Source organism: Pogoniulus pusillus, chromosome 11 (assembly GCF_015220805.1).
Source record: "Pogoniulus pusillus isolate bPogPus1 chromosome 11, bPogPus1.pri, whole genome shotgun sequence".
NCBI classification, from domain to species: Eukaryota; Metazoa; Chordata; class Aves; order Piciformes; family Lybiidae; genus Pogoniulus; species Pogoniulus pusillus.
Genome location: NC_087274.1, coordinates 9,558,538 through 9,574,515, shown reverse-complemented (window position 1 = coordinate 9,574,515; position 15,978 = coordinate 9,558,538). Strand labels below are relative to the sequence as shown.

At 43.5% G+C, this 15,978-nt stretch overlaps 1 protein-coding gene across 16 annotated transcripts in view; it reads right to left on the bottom strand.

The window, feature by feature from the left end:
- The window catches only part of TNRC6C (trinucleotide repeat containing adaptor 6C), a 385,157-nt gene that overhangs the window by 44,827 nt on the left and 324,352 nt on the right, over positions 1 to 15,978 (bottom strand). For 15 of the 16 annotated variants that reach the window (XM_064150911.1, XM_064150915.1, XM_064150909.1 and 12 more), the window contains one exon: positions 13,150 to 13,476. The exons of the other annotated variant lie outside the window; for it this stretch is intronic. In XM_064150911.1, the coding sequence (XP_064006981.1) occupies positions 13,150 to 13,476 (327 nt within the window). The remainder of the gene's footprint in view (positions 1 to 13,149; positions 13,477 to 15,978) is intronic. 16 annotated transcript variants of the gene reach the window in all.

Here is a 15,978-nt window from a genome sequence, read left to right as displayed (position 1 = left end):
TTTCTTTTTGGCACTAAAAAGGGCTGATGGGTAATAAAAATACCTGAAGAAAGGAGCCGCCCAACCATCCTAGGAGACGCTACATTGTGTGCAGAGCTGTTTCTACTCCTGCATCTACGTTCTCCAGGGCTCTCGGCTTCAATATGTCGGCTGTGTACAGTGTGAGCCTCATCCTGTAGAGCTGCCAAGAAAATCTCTCTGTGCAAAGCGTGTGCCCAGACAACCTGCAAGCTCGGTCGGGCCTCGGTTGCACTGGCTATGGAAATGCCCTTTCCACGCACAGCCCTCCTCCCCCTTCCTCTCGCTCCGCTCCTTAACTCTAGGTGAAGGTATCAACAGAGTAGGATTTTTAAGCTTTGATTATCTAATTGCAGCTGACACTAAACCGATCTTCCTTCCTCTTTAAATTCTTTCAACTGTCACAAAACATTTTCACTTCAGGACCCAGCCACAATTAGCACCCTAGCCGCTTTTCTCCCGCTTTTGAAAGTCAGCCAAGAGAAGACGCGGGCGCTGCCGACTGCCTGCATGCACAGCAGCTCCTGCCCAGCCTCCTCCTGCCTGTCCCTGCCACAGCTCCTGCCCAGCCTCCTCTTGCCTGCATGAGCAACAGCTCCTGCCCAGCCTCTTCCTGCCGGTCCCAGCCACAGCTCCTGCCTGGTGTCGTTCTGCCTGCACGGGCAACAGCTCCTGCCCAGCCTCCTCCTGCCTGCCACAGCTCCTGGCTCCCCAGGCAGCAGCTCCTGCCCCACATCCTCCAGCCTGCCCCCACAGCAGCTCCCATTCTTGTCAGACGCTCAGCAGACCAAGTCTCGGTTGTATATTGGCATCCTGCCAAGGCCTTAATGACTTCCCTGCTTCCATCTAAAAAAGCTCTAAGTGGCAAACACGAGCGTGTTAATCAAAGGCTCTGTTGTTTATAAACCTCGGGAAGGGCTGCCCTCGACAGCGCGGCTCAGGCGCCTTCTGCCTCCTGCAGCCCTGGCACCGACCATCTTTGAACAACTGCAGCACTGCTTCCCTTCGAGCCACAGGAACATCCAGAGTGTGAAAAGGAGGAAGGGGCAGAGGAATGTTTTCAAGACGTAAATATCATTACAGATTTTGAGTGCACATGCAGAGAACTCACATCAGCGCATCTACACAGATCTCAAAGGCTAATTTGCACACAGACTTCCATTACGCCGAACAGGCTCCCTTTACAATCATTTCTCCTTATTTCTGTGCTCTTCCTCCTCCTCCTCCCTGCTCCAAATACATATTAATTACACAGTAAATGGAGCACGTTTTAAATTTGCTGTTTCAATTCTTGTCAGGTGTTCACTTGAGCAGTTTCACCCTCCTGCAATGGATCACACGACTGATGTCTCTTTAAAGGTTTGGCTGCATTCTCAGGATTGCTGCCACTTCACTACCACAGCACAATCACTGCTGCTATTCTTGGCTCGAGAACTATTCCACTGAAGCACTCCTGAAAATAGTTGGTTTCCTTCTGCAGACGTTTATTCTCTGTTTCTTTGCAACTGGATGGGATTTATCCTTATTTTACACACAACTGATGAAAGAGAATTCAATTCTGGGGGTTTGTTTGGATTCAGAAAGCTATTTGAAATGCAACCAGAAATTATGCTTCAGAGTCAAGTCCGCACTAACTTTGAAGTGAAAATATTGTTGTGCTTTATTACATTCCTTTAATACCAGCCACACACATTTCTATTAGTTAGAATTATTTGTCAAAACTGAAAAGATCAGAAGGCACATTCCCATGTTCATTGTATTTTTTTAACGTACCCAACAAACACTTCCTGTAACCAACTTCAAGGTACAGAGGCAGGTACTGATGAAGAGCACCAAACCAAAGGGACTGTTTTTACCAGACCAGGGTACGTAGAGAGGTAATGTAGAACCCCAAGAAGTGTCAGAGCCCACACAACATTCTGGGGACCAAATGAAGCACAGCTTCCACTCCAGCTCATGTTGGCAGTGTTTGTTCCCTTCCATGTGTCCCATTTTGTAGCAATCTCCACAGGGCACATGTCTAATAAACTGAAATCCCTTACAGTCATCTGCAGACTGAAAAAAGGGGTTTGAGAGGTCCTGCAGCTGCTCACCCGATCTAAGGAACCATTCCTGAAATGCACTAGGTAACATTTGCCCAGACACCAACAGAGCCCTCCAGCAACAGGGGCAGAACATCCTCAAATGCTCTATCTCACTTCCTCAGACGGTTTTCCTGTTGGCACGTTTTTCCTAATGTCTAACCTTAATCTTCCTTGTTGAAACTTAAGCCCATTATTTCTTCTCTGATCCATCACAGGCACACAGCACAGATAGTTTTTTTTTCCCGGCAGTGCTCATTTAGGTATTTCTGCACTTCCAGATCCAGTCTTCCTTTGATTTAGGAGCTTAACTTTATTCCATCCATGCAACCCTTGCTCTCATGACCTCTCTACTCTCTTCTGTTGCATCCCTCTGCACTTCTCCATCTGGTCCACTTCCTCCTGAAGGCACAGGACCCCAAACCGGGTTCAGTATTCTGAGGCCTTATCAGCAGTGTCTCTTGGGATCCAGTATGTCTTTCAGTATGTCTGTTGTCTTTTCAACAGTGTAAGACAATTCATGTGATTTATCCTGTGCCCAACTCCAGGTTCAGTTTTTCATCATGATACTCATGCCCCTGTGTGTGCACAGAGCTGCTCTGGTCAAAATAAAGAACCTGTTCCTTTATATTTTATTCAATTAGACAACTTTTTATCACCACTACTCCATATTGTAATTCTGCCCTCCAGTTGCCTTGCACTCTTCTCCATTTGGCATCACTGAAAACATGAAATTTAGGTTGCTGCTTACAACCATAAACCAAACACATACACCCAAGAGTAGAGATTTACGTTCTCACTCAAAACATTTAATTCTGCCAGTAGGGACTCGTAGCTGCTCCCTGTCTACATCCTCCTGAGCAGCTATGACACTTCTTACAATACACTTCATCTTATGCTTCCCACTTATTTACACCACCACACATCCATCACAAGAAAGTCTTCTGAGGTACTGTCAAAAGCTGTACAAAGTTGACTTCTAGGACAGGATTTTCTCTCCCATTTTGCAGTGCCTGTCTCACTGCTGACAGGGAACTGACTACTCTGCTTTGGCACGACCTGCTCTCCACAAACCCACGCTGGCTCTCTGCATATCCCTTCAAAGTTCTGAACACACAGAAATAGCTGCAGCGGTTATTTTTTCCTAGTATCATTGCAACTGATTCCTCTGGCTGATCTGAGATTCCTGTTTCTCCTTCCTCACCTTTCACCATTAGTTGTTTTGCTTTTTGCTTTCTAGTTCTCACACTCTGAAAGCAAGCAGGTAGGTCAGGCTGCTCCAAACCATCCTCGAGGTCTGCTGTGAATTTCATCATGCCCAGACATCTGGAAACATTTTATTTCCCTAAGTTCTCTAATTCAGCACAGCCTTAGTTCTAAATCAATCATTAGTTTATAGAAGAAGGCAAAAGGCACACAAAGTATTCCGGATGCCATCTACAAATGGCCTTGTTGAACATCAGGCAGTTCCACTGGCCTTATTTTCACTGCTGATAGACTTAGGAAAGTATTTTCTTTCTGTTCTTTGCTGTTGTCTCTTTTTTTCCTCCCTAACAGACACAAACTTCTTTATTTACTACTTGTACTATCCTGTTTCCAAAGCTGTATGAATTCAGTTGCTGGTAATTTTCATATGATCTTCCTCCCTCTATTCTTCCCACCAACCAAACTCTAATTTCCTGGTGACACTGACCTTAGTGAGCTGCTTTCTACCTTTTACTTCTCTACCAGAAATAAGGTCATGGAACAGGTCACCTTGAGTGTCATTGCAAAGCACCTACAGGATGGCCAAGGGATCAGGCCCAGACAACATGGGTTTAACGAAGGACAGGTCCTGTCTCACCAGCCTGATCTTTTATGATCAGGTCACCCACCTGGTGAATATGGGGCAGACTGTGGATGTAGTCCTACCTTGGACTTTAGCAAAGCCTTTGGCACTGTCTGCCACAACAAGCTCCTGGCAAAGCTGGCAGCTCATGGCTTGGACAGATTCACTCTGATAAAGGTCAAGAACTGGCTGGAGGGCTGGGTCTAGAGAGTGGTGGCAAATGGTGCCACATCCAGTTGTCAGCTGGCACTGGTGGTGTTCCCGAAGGATCTGCTGGGCCCAGGCCTGTTCAATATCTTTATTGATGACCTGGATGAGGGGATTGAGTTTGTCATCAGCAGGTTTACAGATGACACCAAGCTAGGAGCAGGTGTTGATCTACACTTTAGCCACAACAAGCCCAAGCAGCACTACAGGCTGGGGACAGTGTGTCTGGAGAGCAGCCGGAAGAATGGGACCTGAGGGTGCTCATACACAGTAGCTGAACATGAGCCAGCAGAGTGCCCAGGTGGCCAAGAGAGCCAATGGCATCCTGGCCTGGATCAGGAACAGTGTGGACAGCAGGACAAAGGAGGTTATTCTGCCCCTGTACTCAACATTGCTCAGGCCACAGCTTGAGTGCTGTGTCCAGTTCTGGGCTCCTCAGTTCAAGAGAGATGTTGAGGTATTGGAATGTGTCCAGAAAAGTGCAACGAAGCTGGTGAGGGGTCTGGAGCACAGCCCTGTGAGGAGAGGCTGAGGGACCTGGGGGGGTGCAGCCTGCAGAAGAGAAGGCTCAGGGCAGACCCCAATGCTGTCTACAACTACCTGAAGGGAGGTTGTAGCCAGGTGGGGTTGGTCTCTTCTGCCAGGCAACCAGCAACAGAACAAGGGGACACAATCTTGAGAAGTTTTGCCAGGGGAGGTCTAGGCTGGATATTAGGAGGAAGTTGTTGTCAGAGAGAGTGATTGGCATTGGAATGGGCTGCCCATGGAGGTGGTGGAGTTGCCATCCCTAGAGATGTTGAAGCAAAGCCTGGATGAGGCACTTAGTGCCATGGTCTAGTTGATTGGCTAGGGCTGGGTGCTAGGTTGGACTGGTTGATCTTGGAGGTCTCTTCCAACCAGCTGGATTCTATGATTTCTATGTTTCTAAGTCCTTCTACTCAATCTCTTCATATACTTTGTCAGAGAACTGCCATTTGCACATGTTAACACCTTGCTAGATTCTGTCTCCTGACCCACCTCCTGTCAGACACCTGGGCAGTTCTATCACTACAGTACAGCCCCACTCAGTGATGCTAGAGGTAGGATGCTGCTCTGTTGACTCCAGAACAAAAGCAGTGGCCTCAGTCATGTTGCTCCTGAGCAGCCCCACTCTTCGAAAGCGAGGACAAGAAGATCTTGGATACTTATTTTTTCACAGATTTCTGGTTTTCCTTCTCCTGCTGAAAAATTCTGATCACTGTCAAATAGATTTGAAGCAGGAGATCTGTTTTTCATGCTCTGCTGCCTGGTGTCATATACCACACAAAATACAAATTCACTCCAAAGATTAGTTTACTGATGGCTTTTGACCATCCTATTTCATTCACAATGCCTGTGTTTGTGCTACACAGATTCCTGCTGTTCTATTGATGTTCAAAGCACTTAGGGAATTGTGGAGAACTGGCATAGGAGACAAAACTCTTTTACTAGCCAAGACTCACTTCCCACAGACTTTCCCCACGGTTGCATTTCAAATACTGCTCATACTCAGGAGAGTATCTCCAGACGGTACCTACTGGCCAGATCCCATCTCCATATTAACTGCTACACTCCTGTCCTTCTAGGATGTTTCTTTCACTTCCTTTTAACTAAACATACACCTGTCACTTGTGACCTTTGGTAACACTGCCTGATTTCAGGGACATCTATCAGACAGCAAGCACTACCGAATGCTAAACAAAACCCTGAGGAACCAAACAAGATGACAGAAACATAATCACCACTCATGCAACATCTGGTGATACCTGAACATCCTTTTAACACTAATTGGATGAGACTATAGACAAAAGATGTCGTCCAAGCTTTCTGGTTATTTCCATGTAGGTTTTTTCCTAAACAAGTGGCATAAAATCAAATTTGATCACACTTGAACACAGGCACTTTGCAGAAACGCTGTGTACCGTGTAAGCTGTGCAGTGAGCTGCTGCTGCTCTGCAAGTTATGGCCAACACCTTGTCAAGCGATGCAGACCTCCACAGAATCACAGCATTGTTGGGTTGAAAGGGACCCCAAAGGTCATCTAGTTCCAATCCCCTGCCATGGGCAGGGACATCTTCCACTAGAGACCAGGTTTCCACAGCCACATCCGGCCTGGCCTTAGAAACAATCAGAGATGGGGCTTCCTCCCTGTTCAACATGTTCCAGTGTCTCACCACCCTTATGGTAAAGAACTTCTTCCTAACATCTAATCTAAATCTCATCTCCTTTAGCTTGGATCCATTCCCCCCAGTCCCATCACTACCCAACATCCTAAAAAGTCCCTCACTAGATTTCTTGTAAGCCCCCTGCAGATATTGGATGGCCACAATAAGGTCTCCTCAGAGCCTTCTCTTCTCCAAACTGAACAACTCCAACTCTCTCACTGCCTGTCCTCATAGGAGAGGAGCTCCAGTGCTATGATCATCCTCATGGCCTTTGAAATCTTGAAAGCTACTAGAGCTTGGTTGCAGATAAGCATTATGTGTTTGCTATATAATTAGTTTCCACAGAAACAGGATAAAAGTAATCAATTCCTGTACTACAAAGAAACATCATCACGCTAGTTCCTTCATTCCAGAACAAAAGCCATAATACAGTAATGCAAATCTAGGTATTAGAATACACTTAACAAAAACAAGTGTCTTTGCTACAAAAAGCATGAAATGATTCCCACACAAAGATGAGTAAATATTGTCTGATTTCTACTTTACAGTATTTAGAGCTTTGACTTAGGTTGGATGTTAGGAAGAAGTTCTTCACAGAAAGAGTGATTGGCATTGGAATGGGCTGCCCAGAGAGGTGGACTCGCCAATCCTCAAGGTGTTAAAAAGTAGACTGGATGAGGCTCTTAGTGCCATGGTTTAGTTAAACGTTAGGTTGGACTGGATGATCTTGAATCACAGAATCAACCAGGTTGGAGGAGACCTCCAAGATCAACCAGTCCAACCTAGCACCCAGTCCTAGCCAATCAACTAGACCATGGAACTAAGTGACTCATCCGGGCTTTGCTTGAACATCTCCTGGGACAGCAACTCCACCACCTCCCTGGGCAGCCCATTCCAATGCCAATCACTCTCTCTGGCAACAACTTCCTCCTAACATGCAGCTAAGATCTCCCCTGGCACAACTTGAGATTCTGTCTCCTTGTTCTGTTGCTGGTTGCCTGGCAGAAGAGACCAACCCCACCTCGCTACAGCCTCCCTTCAGGTAGTTGTAGGCAGCAATGAGCTCTGCCCTGAGCCTCCTGTTCTGCAGGCTGCACACCTCTGGCTCTCTCAGCCTCTCCTCACAGGGTTGTGCTCCAGGCCTTTCACCATCTTTGTTGTCCTTCTCTGGACATGTTCCAGTATCTCAACATCTCTCTTGAATTGAGGAGCCCAGAACTGGACACAGTTGAAGGTTTTTTCCTTCCTGATTAATTCTGTGTCTACAATTTCTAAATTTTCTGGGTTTATTTCTGTAACTTTCCAACCCAAAGCAAACCCACAGTAACTTTCTGCAAGATATTCTACTCATGGAATAAAAGAATATGGGTCCAAACAGACAAAGTTCAGTAAATTGTTTCTATAAAGGCTGTTTCCACATGGTGCTTTCATTCATTAAAACTCATGCCTCCAGAAATCACCTAAATCATATTACAAACTTCAGGAATGAGATTTCATGCATATACAGCAGACATACTTTTGCACATACACACCTCACCTACAGTCATCAATAACAATAATCTAAACTGGACTGTTCAAACATGCCTTTAGCTTTGAATGTCACTACTGCTTTGTTAAATCTGATAAAACTACTGTGTGCCAAAGCTTATCTATGTTTTCCAACTATATTGACTGGTTTTAGAAGAGATATTATCAAGTTAAAAGTTTTAGGGTGGGACTTTTCATCTGTATAGAACTGCCCTATTAGAAGGAATTCTGAAGTAACCCATAGGTTAAGTACTGGATGTTTAAAATTAGTCTCACTTTGCCAGGATTGCCTCCTAAGGAAATTCTCAACCCCAAAGTAAAGAGATTTACAAGAAGAGATAACCTGCCACACAGTGGCACTCAGCATCTTCCAGCTGCCCACCACACACACACACCACCCCCAGAACGGAAATGCACAAACTGCAGCTGAGGAAATTCCAAAACATGCAATAAAAGTTCCAGCTTCATAGAAAAGGAGAAGAAAGTTCAGCACAGAATCTGACATCAGTCCACAGCAGGAAAATAAATCTCTATAGCTGCTGTCAAATTTTCACCTCCCAGAAAACACCAGACAGAACAAATTAAGAGCATTAACTCTTCAGTTTCCACAAATCCTTTTGATTGCTGCAGGAATTGCTTGAATTGATTTTTAGGCTTATGGAACATATGTCACGGATCTGTTCCACAAAATACTCCATTTAAAAATAAAGGGAAGGGCAGAAGTTTCAGCATGACTCCTGTACTTTTCTTCTGAGGTGCTGCATGTTGCTTTCACATTGCTGAATTGCAGAAAAGTGAAAGGCATCTTCAACAAAAATAAATATTACTTCTTTTGATCTTGGTTCTTATAATCAAATATGCAGTGGTTGCCTGGAGACACTACACAAACTTCACAATTTGTAAAGAAACAAAGGAAGATGTATTAGATGTTATTTTTAATCTCCCATGGTAGCTCCCAGGAATTACCTTGTAGATCCCATGGCAAAAGGACCACTCTGTTAATGTTTCTCATCTTAATGAGGGAAGTTATTTGAGTCAGTTGACTAAGTAAGTAAGACATAAAAAGCTATATATTTAAGGTAAAAATAACAAACTAGACATGAGAACCATGTCCATAAATTACAAACACATCTTTCCTTCAGTGTAATCCTGAGGACTGCAGAAGGGGTATCTCATGAACGAGCTCTGTAGCTTAAGGTAAAAGTTGCACACAGGTAATTTGCTCCACCAAAAATGCTCTGCAGTACTACAGAAAAGAATTAACACAACAGCTAACAATGAATGAAAAAACCCCAAAGCCTTTTTTCAGGGCATAAGATTTCTGAAATGATTTATACAATCTGGAATGTTTTAATTTCTTCACCGTTTCTACAGATGCTGCTTTATAGAATACCATAAAAGAGAAACAAGATGTCACTTCTCTCATCCACTCCACTGCTATTTCCAAATGATAAACCTGACAAAGAATATATTAGTGGTCATTAATTCCCACTTGCCTTACACTGGCAGAACATCCATTTTAATTCATGACATTGCAGTTAAGAGTTCTGATAAGTGTTTTGGATAGGCGAAGGCAATAGATAACAGAAACTGCTGATAAGGTGAATAAAGAGATAAAATAGTGTGACTTCTCCAGTGGAGAGGCTAGCAATGACTCTCTAAGAGCCTTCCTTGTCTCCAGGTAGTTATAAATAGCACCTGGAAGCAAAGTGGTTGCATCATTTGAAGTTAACTGTAAAGGACTAGGATGTTATTAAAAAAAGCTACAGATATGAATTTACATTAGGCTAACTTCTGGATACAAGATGTCATCACACAATGATCCTGGCTTTTTGATTAGCAGCAGATAATCCATCAAAAAGAAGGTCAGCATGAGTAGCCACACATGGAAGACTTGCTTGGACAGAATCCAGCACAGGCCTAACCAGCTCCAGCTAGGCAATCAGGCTACCAGAGAGGGGGAAAGCCCTGAGCAATGATGTACCATTGACTGCCTCAATACTTTGAAGATGTCTAATAACGTTCAAGTGATCACTCTTCTACATTGCAGGTGCTGTTCAGATAAAATTCCTGTTTATATGAGGATCAGGTACTGCTTCTTTAGGACAGCTTCGATATATGTGCTCCTTTACTTCCCCAGAGAAATTTTACTTGCAGACTCTCTAGTAAACACCCAGGGAACCAGAAACAGACAGTTAAAGGAATACAGTTGCTACTGATAAGAGGATGAAGGCGTTTCCATCTGTCAAAGTACTGCTCAGTGAGATTCCTCATGTTTAAAATTCTCCATTTTCGTATTCACAAAAATATGACCCACTTTGAACTGAATTTTATGGAAAATGTGTAACTTAAGTGCTGGAGGTTTTCAGGATGTAGAATCCCGCATTTTCTCCTAAGGCTGTCAAATCCTAACAGCCAAGATGAAAAGTCTTTGGCCTTCCCTGGATAATCTTTACTTCTTTGCTCCTCAAGGTGAAGATGAAGCCAGCACAAGAGACTGACTGAGACTGTCAAATATAGGCACTTCATGGCTGGCACAGGTCTCAGCAGTGAGATGCCACACTCCCCTCTGGGCCTCACAAAGCAGGCACACAGCTGTTGCCGCTGCACTCTGAGCTGCATGGATTCGTTTTTTTTCTCTTCTGTAACCGTTTGCAGCTACCAAACGAACTGGTGCTCCACCTGCTGGAAAGACAACTGAAGGAGCTCTACCATTCTGCAAGTTCTTTTTATCAGGAAGATTCAACCATGCTTCAAAATCTCAAAGCACGATCTTGTGCTGTCAGCAGAGAGAAGAGTAGCCAAGGATTTAGTTGGGCTAAGAGTCTCTTCCCTGCTCCAAGAACTGCAAAGAGATCTTCTGGTGCTTTGGAAGCTTTTGTTTTGACTTTATGTAGCAAACAACCACCTGACAATTCTGACTGTGTGCACTAGTTGCTTTCAATTAATACTTTTGCTTAGAGTTTCATAAGGGTTAACTCACTTAGTGCAATGTGGAATATAACACAAAGCCGAAAAGCTGCTGAGCTCTTCCTGTAATTTTGTTACTGTTCTCTCATTTCTTTCCAAGAGTAAAGAAGAAAAATAGTAATAAAGCAAACTAATTCAACAGGGTAACACATCTGCCAGGCTGACACGTGCTTATTTTTACACAGCAAGTTAAAATAGTAATCAGGGAAGGAAGCCTAAAACCTCAAGGCTGAAATACATCTGGGCAAGATTCAAGTCAGGCAGGTAGTAAGTAGTATATTCTTAACAAGGTGAGTTCTTTCATATCACAGAATAGTCAGGGTTGGAAGTGACCTCAAGGATCATCTAGTTCCAATCCCCCTGCCATGGGCAGGGGTACATTCCATTAGATCACTTTGCCCAAAGCCACATCTATCTTTCAAGATTTACAGTATGCTCCTAAACATCAAACAAAGATGTTTCAGATGGGTCTATAATGATGCTTGGTAGAAGTTTAATACTGACCCTTAGCCACCCTGAAGCACTTGAGTTGGTCATCTGCCTCTACCACATAAATAATTGCTAAATGCCTGAAAATAAATAATAATATATATGCACTTTCTATTATACACATAAATACATCTCACATAGAGCATTACCTGGTACCTAAACACCTCCCAATCAAAAGGAATCCATAAAGGTCAACCACCAACCCTGTTGAACTGTGACTTGCAGAGCAGATGAGAGAGTGCTGCTCTAACTGCTGGGAACTGATTGCTTTCCATCTCACTGAAGAACAAAGAAGAACCTCCCTAAAATAACTGAATATTTTAACTAACAATGTTTTATTTTGCATTTTCAGATGTGTATTTCTGGGAAGTACTGGAATAATATTTTCAAGTGAATTTCAATAGGCACAAAAAGTGTAATTTCTGAGAGATGATTTCCTTATCTAACTAAAACTTCTAAGGACAATATCAAGTAATTTTCTCTGCTGGAGCTCAGTATCACAGCAGCAAGCACAGCCAAAATACTGAAAGATTCACTAATGCCCAAAGGAAAGATGTGCAGACAGTTCAGATCCATATTTTGTGATGTCTGACAGCGTTAATGAGTGATAACGAGCAACACTTGAGATCATACAGAAATTACTAATATTCAAGATATCAAAAATCCCCTTGTGACTTAGTCCAGATAACTTTCTCTAAGCCAGAGATAGCACTCTCTGCTTTGCCTAACACTGCACACAGCAGTGATGAAAAAGGTGATTTAGACCAATTACTGACTCTGCTCATCTCCACTGCAAGTTACATGATCTCTAACAGCGAAGGGCAAATAAGAAGAGAGCTGCTGCTTATGTTCTCATTTGCAGCTTTGAGAAAACAAAAGGTAGCTAAGAGACTTCCTCCTCAACATGCTATCTCCAGCTGCCTAAGGAAAGTTGGGATGTCTATCTTTAAAAGATGGAAAGAAGGGGTAGAAAGGTCTTCTATATCAAACTACTCTTCCCAACATGTTATATTCCTAATGTGCAAACAACAATTGAGAGCATAAGCAAGCAAAGACCCAAGTGTCACAACATGAGCAAAATTCCTGGTTTTATTTCACACTGAATTCTATGCAAGACTCTCTCTTTGAAGACCATTGGAATTGCCCAAATGAGCAATGCTTCTTTAAGAACAACCACTAAAGAAATGTTTACATCCATTATAATTATCAAAGGAATGGGAGAAAAAGGGGAAAAAACACCCCATACGTCTGAGCACCTAAAGATTCTCTTCCAACCCAAACCATGATATGAATTGGACCTTAATGATCATCCACACTGCCATCGTCAGGGACACCTTCCACCAGAACAGGTTGCTGAAGGCCTCATTCAATCTTTGAATACCTCCAGGGAGGGGGCATCCACAACCACCCTGGGCAACCTGTTCCAGTGTCTCGTCACTGTAAAGAATTTCTTCCTAGCAGCCAGTCTAAATCTGCCCTCCTCAAGCTTCAAGATCAAGAAATTATACCATCTACTCTGTTAAGACAAAGAGCAACAGCATGCACTTCATATTAAATCCTGTTAAGACAACTTATAGAACAAGTTGGGTTGGAGGAGACCTCAAAGATCATCAAATTCCAATCCCCCACCTTTCACTAGACCAGGTTACCCAAGGCCTCATCCATCTTGGCCTTGAACACCTCCAGGCAGAGGGCATCCACAATCTCCCTGGGCAACACACTCCACCCTCACAGGAAAGAATTCTTAACTTCCCTTAAGTTTCTGCAGCACTTGTGGTGGCAGAAGGACCTGAAGGACCTAATTACATAAAGAAAGAGCTGGTACCCACTGGGGCTCAATCCTTACCTGTTTGGGCCTTACTGGGATGATGCTGTCCACCTGCTCCTTGCTGTGGAGGAGGACTGGCCCCTGCTTGCCCAGTGCCTTGGGCTGGGCTGGTGCCGGTCAGAGTCCCGGTGGGCAGTGGCTGCCCCCGCTTTAGGAGCTGCTTCTGTTCTTGCTGGCGGAAGCGTGGAGGCACCTCACGAGGCAGGTAACGGGATGCAGCCGGCTGCTGCCCATTAGCAGACGCACGCTTGCCATTGCTGCTGTTGGTAATAGTGCTGGTGGAAGTACTGGTACCGGTACCGGCAGGTTGGGGCTGGCTTAAACTGGTCTTAATAGGTTCTGGCACTACAGGAAAGGAAAAAAACCACACAAACAAAAATTGCTTTAATATCTGACATGTTGTGGGGTATTTTATCTCTAAGTGAGCAATGGGATAATGCTCTTCATTCTTCCCAAACAACAGTTGGCAAAACAGGGACTATAAAACCACGTAAAATACACACAAAATAGAAGAGCATCACAACCAGAAATCAGGGCTGGTTTACTCTGCACACAGCCTCCTGTTTTATGTAACAATTCTGAAATCTACATCTAAAAAACCTGTAAAATTTACATACCAGCATACAGCTGAGAAAGGCTTCACACCCAGCTCCATGTGAGCCTACGTGGCTGTTTTTAACCAAACCAACCCCCTGGCCTCATCTCACACCCTTCACGCTTCCCAGAAGCCAGCAGCTCACAACTGAGAAGTTGGTTACTAGAAATAATCTGCTACCCACTGCACATGGAGAGCACAGAGCTTCTAGGCTGAAGGCTGAACAATTTCCATCTACAATTCCAGTTCACACCAACATTCCAATGGTCCCCATACACTCAAATGTGTCTATTATGGGGTTGGACGCTTATAATAAATACTATGTAGGAAAGTAGAATACTTGAGAGGAAAATCACTGATTTCTTATCAAAAATCTTCTTGTTATATAGGTTCTCTAAACCCAGTACTCAGCCTCTCTCCAGGTTTTTCATACCTATAAATCTGGTCAACCTTCTCAGCAACAGCAAACACAGACATCAAGGTAGCATTGGGGATAGTTTCAAAGTGAGCAAAGACTTGGACAAGCAAAAGTATGCCAAGTTTGACAGAAACCATCAGCACTTTGTTTCTGCAACTACTTTATTTTGAAAGCATAAAAAAAGAAATCTCTTTATTTCAATAACCAAAAAGAGGAATAAAGAGAAGAAAGCCTTTTTTGCCTTTTCAAGCTTGGAAACTAACCATTTATGCTAACTCTGACAACTAAAAAAGTAGACGGAAAAATGTCACAGATCACAGAAGAAACCATTTCAAATATCAAATCTGCATATTCAACACTCATACTGTGGAAACAATAGTTTTTACATAAATAAATCTGTCACACACATGATACAAATAATTACTTGGGTTTGATGAGGTTTTTTTTAAGTCTTGTTGACTTTACTGCTCCACTTGGCCTTTAAAAAGCTGTTATGTAATTTATTAATTCAGGAGATCCTCTCATTCAAGAGCAGCCTCTCCAAAGAGGAATCTCTTTCCAGCTCTCCATGGAGCCATGGCAGGGCTCACAGAGCTCCTGCAGGTCACCACCATCACAGGTGCCAAACACAGGCTCTCACCAACCACTCATCATCCTGAGTCTGGGATGGCTACACCGCTTTAGATCTCTGTATGTGAGTATCCCAGCGTCTGCTGTCCGAACTTGAAACTGTATCAAAAGCCAATTAACTCCTGCTGAGTTCATCTTGCTCTGGCACAAGGAAAGGAGAATTAGAACAGTCACTTTCTGTGGTTATGAGCCATGAGTGTATTCCCATTTCATTCCAGAGATGTAGAGTAGAACTGGGGAGATCTGAGATCTTGGAGTACTGTCATTATTCCTACTGCTATTACTACTCTCTTATCAATTCCCTGAGCATTTGTCTACTGTTACCACTTCTACAAAGACGTAAGCATTTACAAAGACTGGAATCTGAAGTACTCAGCACTCTGCAAAAGACAAAGCTGTGATCTCCCCATGGCCACAGGATTCAAGAGCAGCACTCCAGACATTATCTGACCTACTAGGATCAATAAACTTTCTCAGCCAGGATGCCTCTTCAACTTGGGCAAGAGAACAGCCACACAAAGTCTCATGTCAACAGGCTTGAGAGTACACTGAAGGAATATGAGCAGCAGGCCAGAGGAGGCAGCAAGTGGGGTCAGGGACTGCTGCTGCCCCACACTGCCACCCAGCATCTCCCAATGAGGTAGCACAGCTCTGCCATCAAACCCCCAAGAACTTCAAGGTCCTGATCAGCTGGGGAGGAGACTGGAAAGGAAATTGGACAGTGAAGTGAGAAACTGGAGTCTTCTGAGTTGCTTTTTCTTCCTTTTTTTTCCTCCAAACTAAGAAATAATTTTCCTGTGGAATTAGAAGTGTCCAAGAGAATTAAAACCACTAACTGGGCATGATGCCAGCAGAATTGATATTTGTCTGGACAAGATTTCCTTAAAGAATGTTAATTAACTGGAAACATATTTCAGAGAGCCAGGCAGGCTGCTTTTTATAAAGCATTTTATTCTCAGTGTTGTATATATAAAAACCACATTTGATAACTCCAAATAGGTGTGCAAATATACAGTACCATTTAGGTTGGAAAAGACCTTTGAGTCCAGCTAATATATATCAACCCACACTAATGAATATACAACACTTCTTAATTCACATTCACAAAGCTGTTTCATCACCAAGGTGTGACCAGAAAAACTCGATTTCAGTGTTAGAAAGTGTTTCCCTGTACATATCATAGATGAGAGAGAACAAAGAAGAT